The sequence below is a fragment of the Lupinus angustifolius genome, unplaced genomic scaffold (assembly GCF_001865875.1).
Source record: "Lupinus angustifolius cultivar Tanjil unplaced genomic scaffold, LupAngTanjil_v1.0 Scaffold_118, whole genome shotgun sequence".
Classification (NCBI taxonomy): Eukaryota; Viridiplantae; Streptophyta; class Magnoliopsida; order Fabales; family Fabaceae; genus Lupinus; species Lupinus angustifolius.
In genome coordinates this window covers 812535-823985 of record NW_017724979.1, presented here as the reverse complement: position 1 = coordinate 823985, position 11451 = coordinate 812535, and the positions used below count along the sequence as shown (strand labels likewise).

Genomic DNA, 11451 nt, shown 5'->3' with positions numbered 1-11451 from the left:
ATATATATATATAACTGAACATTCCATTAAGCGACATTTATTTGAAAATGTATCACATATTTTGAAAGAGATTGACAAAGATCCTCTATCTTAGATTGTTTATATCCTCATGTCTCTAGCTAATCATACTTCATAAAATAAAATATTAATTTTTGTTTTTATAATTTTTCTTTTTAAATGAATTCGACTTTCTAATTGTCTTGGGACAAAAACTGGAACATGTGATCCTCATTAGAAATAGACTAGTTTTATACCAAGACTAGAAAATACATTTGGTAGTACCAACAAAATATATATATATCAAGTAAGAACAATAATAACACAAACTCCAAATTAGGAATAAAAAAGAAGCACACTTCCTCTAATACAATTATATATCTTTCTTCTACACCCGACCAATCACACGCTGCCACATTAGACAACAAGTCCCTCACAATTACCTCTTCTTCCTTCTCCGCCGCCATGGTGGAGGACCTCACCATAGCCTCAAGAGAAGATGGAGGCGCCGCCGCGCAGGAAACCTTAGTTGTTGATCATCGTGGGGAGTACTCTGCCGTGTGCTAATGGATAATGCAAAATTTCCCGAGGATGAAAGCTAGGGCATTGTGGAGCAAGTATTTTGAGGTTGGCGGTTATGATTGGAGGTGACAAAATTATACACAATCGACAATCTATAATCCAAGAAAATTAAATTCATCCATTAGAGTTAAAATATTTAAATGGATAGATTCCAATAGATAACTTTAGTAATGAATGGGTTTGAATCCATCTATTATTTTCAATGGATATATCTATTTGGATGGATATCCAATTCATAAAAAAAAATTTAAAAAATGACGTTATTTGACTTTCAGTTTGATTTAATATTCAAGAAAATTAAATTCAAACAAATTCATCCATGATTTTTACTCTCACTTTTAATATTTTATTAAACTGGTATTGATTATAGGACATATATGTAGTTAGTATTAAAAGCTTATTCTCAAGTACATAACATATATAAGTATGAGAAAAAAATGTATGCACTGATAGTGTATCTAGTTTTATACGCTCTCACTACATCATCCATCATTTATATTTAATCATCATTAACTCTTCAAAAAAAAATCCAAATGAATAGTGGATGATGTAGTGATTACGTTTATAAATCTTTATACTGAAAGTGCATAGATATCACACTCTATAAGTATTTATTAAAAACTTTACTCGTAGAACCTTAAATGTAGCATGCTTGTATAATATTGTAATTTGTTTTAAAAGTTCAGGAAATCACTTTCTTTCTTTTTAAAATGATTTTTAAAAGTGTTTTTAAATGATTTTAAAAGGGCTTTTTTAAAAGGTGATTTTAAAAAATGTTGTATTGAGATAGTACATTTTATAATAATAATTTTCTTTAATAGTGTTTTTAATTCCAATAAAACAATCAAATAGATTGGATATTAATCCATCCAAATCCATGAAAATAGAGTCATGGATGAATTGAATGGATTGAAATGCATCCATTAAGTTTGGATATGGAATTGAATAACTTAAAATATAGTTTATATGGATTGATGAATGACCTTCTATTTATCTGTTAACATCAAAATCCATCCATTTGCCACATTTAGTAATGATTGCAGTCTCCTTATATACCCTAAGGGTGATTCGCAAGCTCTTCATGGTTACATCTCCATCTACCTTCAATTAATGGACCCTCGCGGAACCTCTTCGGTGAAATGGGACTAGTTCGCAAGCTACCATCTTGTGATCGTTAACATCGCCGACGATTCAAAAATGACTCACCGTGATTCCTGGCATATGTTTTCCAGTAAGAAGAAATTGCACGATTGGTGTGATTTTACATCGTCCTCTACATTTTTTATCCGAAATTAGGTTATGTGTTTAACAATGATCCAGTTTTGATAACCGCTGATAGTATCATTCTCAATGAGTCTGTTAATTGTTAGGTATCAGTGGTCTAGGAAAACCTAGAAGAGGGGGGGTTGAATAGGTGTGGCGGTTAAAAAATTACCGTTTTTTAACAACAACCCAACTACTGGAAAAACTATCCAGTTAATCTATTAACGGAAGGATTTAATCGATTAACCCAGTTACAGAACAGATTAACAGAACAAGCAAATTGCACGACAAATAAGATACACTTTAAACAAATATATTTCAGATATTATTGCATATAAGTGTTAACTATATAGCATTAAACAAATATCCAAATTCTCAAGTATATATTCAGTGTATCATTGCAAGAAACAGAAACAAGATAAAGAAAGAAAGAACAGTGCAAAAGGATTTTTAGCCTGGTTCATTTGCGGTCCACTACAAACTACATCAAGGCCTCCCCTTCTGGATCAGGAAGATTTTCTTTCTTCACAATATTGAATTAAGATACAATTACCAATTCAATTTACAAGGGATGCTCCATTCTTGAAATCTAGGATCTCTAAAACCTGGTTTGACTTCTACCCTTTCGCCTCTTAAGAAAACCTTTCTCGCGAGCAAGCCCCAACCAAGAATCTTTATCCTCAAATCAAGACCTCCCTGCCTTGGTAAAGAAATTCAATCTTTGTGGTGATTTCACACCAAGAGACAAATCCAGACTACACAACACACGTGAAAATCAAGGTATTCTAAGCACATAAAGCCTAAGATATTACAATGTAAAGACTAACGATTAACCCTTATCCTAATCTATTAAGCCATCAATATAAAAGTGAGTTAATCAGAATATAGTATACAACAAGTTTCTTTCAATCAGAATCTAATGCATGATCATGTGAGCAATATCAAATGAATATCAAATTATGCAGAAACATAAAGCATGTTACAGAAAAACAGCATCATCTCTCTTCTCACACATACAACTCTCATGCAAAATAGCAGTGAAAATATGAATGCAAATGCTCTCTAATACAGCCCTAAACAAATAGAATGAATGCTAATAAGCTCTGAGTAAAGCCTCATATTTATAGCACGGTGAATGAGTGGTTTAAGTTGTTGCAAAAACAGTTAAACAATTAAGCAGTTACAACAGCTGAAACATATTTCAGTTATAACATGAAACAAACATGTTAATCGATTAAGTCTTAATCGATTAACGGACTTACACATACTCAACAGAAAATCAGTTATGTTAATCAATTAAGCTTACCAGTTAATCGATTAATTGGAGCATTTATGCATATGTTTCATAAGGCAAACTTCTCATATGTTATGTGCAATATGTATACATGTTTTACCATTTATATTATGCCTAATATGCACAGGTAACATGTATGATATATGCATGAACATACGATTAACTAGATGATGCATCTCATGAATATGGTAGTTCAATTATGATGGCTTAAGAGACTAGCATCTAGGTTCACCTAACCTATACTCACTTACTACAACACACATCCTAGACTACTTAGGTTATAAACTCAATTTATCTCCTAGTCTAGATATGACCAAAAGAGCATAAGGCATGTTGATTGTTGAGCCATCTTCAAGCTTTGTTAGAACCTTGTCTTCATCAATACATAGGCTAAGATATGCTAGTGCTATCATTATTTTATGTAGCCAAATTAAAGTGATCTAATACATGTAAGGTATATGGCTATAGACTTAATTGTCATGGAAATTTTTGATGATGAATTTGCAGAATGGTTTTTAAAGGTTGTTTTTCGAATATCAAAGTTAAAACGCATTGCTTCTCTGTTTCATAAGCAGAAGTATGTACGGAAGCTGAATAGAAACAACCTGCAAAATGCTTTATACAACCTGCAAAATGTATATAACGCAATAAGCAACCTTTCTCCCCCTTTGACATTATAAAAAAGATAAGGATATTCAATTCTAGTCAAAGGTTAGGAGAGTTATAAGGGTTATTAGCATACTGTAATTAATCAGTTAAACCTGGGTAGATAACTAAATAACCAGCGGGAAGAAGCTTGAACAAATGCACAGTTTTTATTTTTACTACATTTAATCGATTAAGTAGTGTAGTTAATCGATTAAATGTACACCAGATAGCAACAAAATAGTTTGAATGGCATGAAAGGGTTATGCATAAGCAAATTGAGCATGGGATGCTTACACATTTGATAAATTTGAGTATTTCGTAGCAGGCACAATCATTCAACATTTGTCACATATACCAATCATGATCAAGATCCATTACAAACAACGTAAGGTGCTATGTGTAACATAATTAGAGATCAAGCATGAGCGTAATAATTTGAAATTTTTTAACATGTAAAACAGTAGTGCAGCAGTAGATTAGAGTTAGTTACAATCCAAAACGAAATGAAATAGCAATGTTAAGCAAAGACACAATTCTCGAGAGGAAACAGGAATAACAATGTCCATTAGCTAGGAAAGGATAATCTAAGGTTCTAAGGCTTCCTATCTAAGGATAAGATGGAAGATTCTGGTTGTCAGGAGTCGACGAGCTACAGCCACCCTTGATTAAAACGCTCAACTTGTTGAGCTCAGCACACAATTTTCTGGTATGAGAATCGGAGGTAGTCTGAATGAAGTTCCGCAAGGACTAATAATGGTTGTCAATGTACTCATTATGACGCTCCTCAAAATGCTCCAAATCCGTATGATGCGAATCCTTAAACGACTGAAAGTGAAGATCTATCTGATTATTCAAACGTTGTTCCAAAGCATCCATATAAGCTTATCCAAACATGGATTCCTGTGATGCGTGTCCCGAATGCTCCCCCTGAGTTGCAGCAAAAGGCTCTTGATTAATGTCTTGATCGTCCTCACCGGAAGGGTCAAGGTTCACATTGTTGTAGTCTTCTTGATATTGCCAAGTGTTGCCATACTTGTAGATGCCCATTTTGTGAATTAAACTCTCACCAATCAAGTGATCTTTGTCTGAGCAGTCCATCACAATAGTATCCGAGATGTCAATATGTAGATAATCAATCACTCGGGACACAAAGATACTATACGGAAGCAATTTTGATTGAGAGGTGGAGACGCTATACATGACCTTCAGAATTTCTTCAGACCAATTTATCATGATGTTCTCCTTCACAACAAACATAAATCTCAAATCGTTCAAGGTAGGTTGTGCATGATTTGTGTTTCTCTGAATTAAAATGTAGGCAATCAAGTAGTGCCGAAGCCTATTTTCTACCGACAGAGATCCAACTTTAGTCAATTCGCCTTGTACATAGAGTTGTGGTCTACGCAGGCACGACTTATACATTTCAACAGCATGGAAGTAGTGGTCGTTTGCCCAGCCACAATCACTCAAGCTAGCACCAGAAGAGGCTAATCCACCCACATTCATAAAGATTTCTTCAGTAATTCGAATAACTTTCCAACTACCATTGACCAATATTTCCCATTCTTATATCTAAAATTCGAGTAAAACTCCCTAACTAGAGCAGGGTAAATGTTACCTTTCAGTTCCAAGAAGGGGACAACCCCTTGAGCTTGCAAACCAATCGGGAACTCGAAGTTTTGTTCCACAAGCCAATCCACATTAGCAAACCGAATGTATGTAGGTTTTCCTCCCTGAAATTTCTGCAGCCTTGTTTCTTGTAGAATTAGTGAATAATATGGGTCCCCGCGGTCCTCCCTTGCTGGTTGAGAAGGCACGACTCTTGGAGCACGCGGTGGACGTATCACGGTTGTTTTGATTAATTTTCTACGTCTTTTGTCCATTGCAATTAGAACTGAACCGTGATGAAGGTTTACAAGAGTGATTGAGGGAAACCTAGCTTGTTAGGTTTTTCAGTTTGGGGAAAGTGGGTTTCTTGGAAATATAAGATGAGGAAGACGGTTAATAGAGTTGGAATGTAGCGGGGGGAATGGAGTTTGGGGCTAGGATGAAGCTTAGGATAGTGTTGGACTTGTTTCTCTGAGATTGGAGAGAAAAGGAGATGAATGAGGTTTTGAAAAACTGTTCAAAAGACGCTACTGTTTCTGATATAAAGTTTCAGTTAATCGATTAACGGCTTGACTTAATCGATTAACTGGTATAAAAATAACAGGTTTTAAATTTTTTATCAAGGTAATCGATTAATGCATGGTCTTAATCGATTAACTGTATCAGATACAACATTTTGACTGTTTTTAAGCATGCAATGATTTCAAACTTTATTGGCTAAAAGGTTTTTAAGCAATCACAAGTATTTCAAATGTTTTTAGGCACATAATCATGATTTATACAAAAGGGTCATAGGCATTTTAATCACAATGTTTGACACATTCAAAGAGATCATGCAAGACAATCACAAAAGAAGAATTAATCAAGATATTTTTCATCAAGGATTCCTAGTAAGTAAAATTAATGTTCATTTCTTTAGTGGTTACTTACCACGATAGTACTCAAACCTTTGTTTGCTTTTTATCTAGTAAGTAATAAGTAAAGAAGAACAACTGTGAACATCCAATTTTGTCCAACCATTTTTTGTTTAAAAAATAAATCAAAATACAAAATATAAAAATGAAAATTTTCAAAATAACAAAAAATGGCATTCTGGTCATTCTTATGATTATAGAGTCATATAATTACTTTTATCCAATTATGAGTATTGTGATAATTTTTTAGAATTAATTGAGTCACAAATGATTTTTTGTCCAAAAAGGGTACTCTGGTAATTTTAAATAAAAAATGAAATATTATTATCCCAACCAAAGTTTCATTCTTCGAAAATAACTTTATTGAAAAAAGAAATTTTTACATGTCACACAACCAATTTTATCGTAAGCGATAAGCATTTAATTACTAATAGTTTTATTCTGTATTTAATTAGTGGTTTCGGGATTTTAATCCAAAAATAATTGGCGGGTTTTTCAGAATTTATTTGGCAATTTTCTAATTAATTATATTTTACAAAAATTTGGTATAAAAAAAGGAGAAGTGCAAGAAAGAAAATTGTGAAAAGAAACAAGAAAAATTGAGCACAAATTTTTGTGCCAATCATTTAGAAATCACTACAAAAATCATTTTTGGCAGATCAATCATTGTTCGCATCATTAGACGTCAGAATTCCTAAATTATGCTCCAAAAAAACAAATAGGGACATGTGTCGTCATTGGGTAGCCGCATTTTTGCTGTCTCCAACTGCCTCAATTGTCGTCACCAACATTCCCCAACTTCATTAGTGACAGACAACATTCCTTGACATTGTATCGATTTGTGACAAATGGCTTCCCCATGATCAGCTATCGACAGTCTAATCCTATCTGAAATCACCTTTACTATTAACAATGTTGATTCTTCCATTCAAAACATGGCATGTGTCATGGTCAATTTTTTTTATTTCTTTTATTTTTAGCCATAGTTGGCCATATATTTTTATATTAATAATTATAATTTTATATTAGTGAGACACAAAAGTAAGAAGACAAGGTACTTTATTTTAAAATTAAACTTTTAACTGTATAAAGATCTATGTAATTAGTGGGGGGTACCACTTTATTACAAGTGGATGATATGTTAATAAACCTTCCATGATTTGTAATCGACTTCCGAACTCAAAACTCAAATTCAAATTCCACATTATCCAAATTGGGCTTAAAAGAGAGTTTTCTATGTTTTAATTGCAAAAAAATAATGACGACTCCAAATCTTTTAGTAGAGATTGAAATTGAGTTCAGCTATTCCTAAGTCTAGAGTGAGTTCCCAACTAAAAACCAAGTCTACTAATGTAATTGCAAATATTGTAACTACATATATCATTATTTACATGTCTACTAGCAACTATGTTTCTATAATTAAAATCTACCCTCACACATGTAGGTCATAATATTTTTATCATCTCTAATATTAATGCTATTTCTTCATATTTCTTAGACTCAATTGTTTTGAGTACTACTAAGAGTATCTCCACCTTATAGTAATAAACTAATCTCTTTCAAGGTGTGTGATTGTCCTTCCTAACAAATATTGCTCACAAAAATTAAACTTTTGACTTTTTTAATCATCATAGAGATCTAATGGAACCTTATACCATTAGATTAACACATTTTCGGTAATGTGCAGATTCAAATGCTTCTAAGAAAATAAAATAAATCTTTCAACAAACCCAAAGCCCAAAAACATTGTCTGGTGTGGCCCCAGGAGAGAAAACTTATGGTGCAGTAGCACTAAAGCCCCCATATTGCAATTTTTGACTCCGCCATCGCCACTCACAACTGCTCCACCACCATCTATGGAAGCTCTTCAAGGACTTCACCATCATCATCAATCTCCATGTTCCTCATTCCATTATTACTGTCCTTCCATAACACCATCTCCATCTTCTCCTCTATTTCTGTCACAATCTTTATCATTGCAACCCTCACCCTCCATTAGAGCTTCTTCTTCACCTTCTCCACCTCCTCCTTCATCTGACCCAGATTCCAAATCTCCTCAAATTATTAACCCTATTCCTAAAGTTTCAACCTTTGATCAAAATCTCCAACACCCAGAATCCGGGTCTCTTCAGTTTTTCAATGAAGTTCGTTCTTTTGCATCTATAACAGCAGCATCAGTATTTCTGTTTCTGGGTTTTTGTCAGAATAGGTTTACCAACATGTCTATACCAACGGCATCCTCAATAGTTTCAATTCGAGCATTGGATGATGAGAATATCAACATTGAAGAGTTTCAAGTGAGAAATTCAGATGATGTTCGAACCATCGTACACTTGAAGCTCAAGGAAAAAGTCCCTATTGTGCACAGCTTCATGAAAACTAAAACTGATGATGAAGCCTGGCAAGTATTGAAAGCTCAGGTTTCTAGTTGCAGTGTGGAATTGGAGTTGGTAAAGGTTGGATTTGAAGAGATATTGGAGAAAAAAGAACCTGGGTATAACCAGGCTTATTATGATTGTGTACTTGAGTACTTAGAAATGATTGATGAATGTAAGAGTTTGTTGAAGGGTATTAAGTTGGCAATGGATAGGTGTGAGAGGGAGAATAGAGATGTGAAGTATCATTTGAGATTCTTTAACAAAGTGGCTGCTCGTGTAAGGGTATTGGAGGGAGATATGGTTGGTGCTCTGAAGCATTTTCAGGAGGTTGAAAAGGAGTAATATGGATTTGTTCCAAGGCACACAGGTTTTTACGATTTAAAATTGGAAAAAAAAGGTCTACCTGTTGTTTACCAAGATGGGTATTTGTGTCTTTCGGAAGTTTTTGATCGACTTTTATATGATCTTTTAGTTATGAAATATTGGTTTATATAGATTAATTTAAGGTTGTTGGTTGTAGTAATGAGTTGACTCTCAAGCATTTGTATATATAGCTAGGAAGTGAAAATGTGTACTGATCATTTTTCCGAGAAGTGTTAGTAATTATTATGTCATCTTCATTTCGTATGCCTTGGTACATGTCCTTTGGGCTTTCTGGTTTAAGATGTTAATTTGTGCTTAAACTTGTGAGAATTGAGCTTTCCCAATGTTGGTCAATTTTTTCACTCAGCATCTACTTTGATTTTGATGTATGTTGCTGTAATTGGTTTGACTTAACAGACTTGAAATATTGCAACTCTTTTAATGATTTTGAGACATGTGGAAAGTAGATTATCAATTTCAGATCATGTAGAGGTTCTTCTGTATGGATTGCGTTGTATCTAGACAATTGAATTTCATGCCTTGCTTAAGATCCTCGTGACAATATGTGAGAAACTTATGAAATAGAAACTGAAGTAAAAGATATGCATTTTTTATGGTTTTGCAAAAACTATTCATGAACCCAAGTCAGGAAATCTTAAGCTAGAATCAATTTTGTTTAAGACATTGTGCCTTTCTTCTGGATAACATGTCCTTTTGAACATTATTATTGAAACTTTTAGAATATGTACATTCAATATGCCTGTAATGAATTAAACCTTGTTGTTCATATGTTGTTTAGTGAAGATACAATATCAATTAATTAGTTGCCATATTTTCTTTCATTACTTTTCCCACAGCTCTGCACAGATCTTATGCAGTTTAAAATCCTCCAGTTTGCATGAGTTTATAGTTATTAGTAGCATACCATTTTGACCTTGCCTTAGTCAGGCATGGCTATCGTTCCTTCATGGTGCTTGTGTATCTGTTTGCAGTGACTGACTTGTTGCCGAGAAGGTTTTGTACCTGCAAAGTAAAGCTAGTCCAACACACAAGTTAGTCCATAAAGTATGTGGTTTGAGGGATTATGAAGGCAGAGAGAAACATGCTGAGGCTACTACTACATCTAAGGCTGGAGTGCCAAGGTGGTATGGTATGTTTAGGGGGCTGCATAGTGCACCCCTTGGTATTTTGTTGAGTCTGCCTATCTTGCAGCAAAACGTCTTCAAATGTTACGAGGATATTGTAGAATCAAGCATGTGTGCATTCTGTCTGTACACAAGTGAAGTACTTGGTCAGGTTGGGTAGACCAGGTAGGGAGGATAAGTGGAGGTCGAGTAAGGTGGATTTAGTCGGATAAGTGGAGGTCGAGTAAGGTGGATTTAGTCGGATAAGTCAGCTATGGTGTTATATGGTTGAATAGGTCAGGTTGAGACCAGAAAGTATACAGGTTAGATAGAGTGTAATAGGATCAGATAGGTTGGGTATATAGGACCGGATAGGTCAGATATAGCATCTTCATGGCTTTAGGGCTAAGCTGGGTCATCCTGAGGTATTGTCCAGACTCCCCAAGGTATTAGGGCTAAAGAACATCAGGCATGAGGTTCTTTTATGTAATTTGTCTCATCCCGGGGGATGATCTTAGTTATAATAAGTTTGGTTAATGCTAATTTTATTAGTCATACCCAGTAGTTATTAGGTTTGCTACCCAAGGTACTACTGTAAAGCTCTTATGCAGTTTAGAAGTCTTCCAGCTTGCAGTAGCTTACGGCTTTAGGCTATTAGGACCTTTGAGGGCTTATGTTTGGCCGCAACACTTTCAGTTTTCATTGTAAGTTTGACCCTTTCAAGATTTTTCGATCCTTTACCACTTCCTCAAGCATGACTCGTTGAAGTTTTGTGAAAAAGCATGGATGCTGATTTTAACTCAAGCTCTCCAAAATTAGATCTTCAATATTATTTAATCCCATCTGTATTATTGACTATGTTAATGAGAAGGTTGGGACTTCATATCAAAAGAATGAGAAGGTTCAAACTTATAATTGAAAAGAGAGTGCTGCTCATAATTTAGGTGTGATATATGTTCTAGGATATTGAATTGACAGTGTGATAGGCTCAAAATTGTAAGGCAACTTGTTATTAAACTTCTGAATATTTTTGTACTGTTTAATAAAGATATTCAATTCCATTTTGGAGAATTATTGTTAGGGACAGTTCTATTTTATCTAAAATTCTTTTAGTTACATTGGATTGCTTTTTATAACCTATTTGTAAAGGTACATAGATCACCTGCACTCATTTATGTCTCAATTTTTTGTCTTGCTCCAATGAAAGAGTGCCACTTCATTAAAAAAGAAAATTTTAAAAACACAATAACATTTTATATTATTTGGAGAAACTGATTGGC

General features: G+C 34.1%; 1 protein-coding gene across 1 annotated transcript; it reads left to right on the top strand.

Moving 5' to 3' along the window:
* The first annotated feature begins 8050 nt into the window (after positions 1–8050).
* Positions 8051–9492, top strand: LOC109339863. Its single transcript, XM_019577391.1, has one exon. It carries the CDS (start codon positions 8163–8165, stop codon positions 9024–9026), a length of 864 nt encoding a protein of 287 aa, XP_019432936.1. The 5' UTR covers positions 8051–8162; the 3' UTR covers positions 9027–9492.
* The last annotated feature ends 1959 nt before the right edge of the window (positions 9493–11451 follow it).

Coding starts and splice junctions, on each gene's coding strand:
- LOC109339863 (XM_019577391.1), top strand. CDS start 8,163: ATGGAAGCTCTTCAAGGACTTCACCATCATCATCAATCTCCATGTTCC.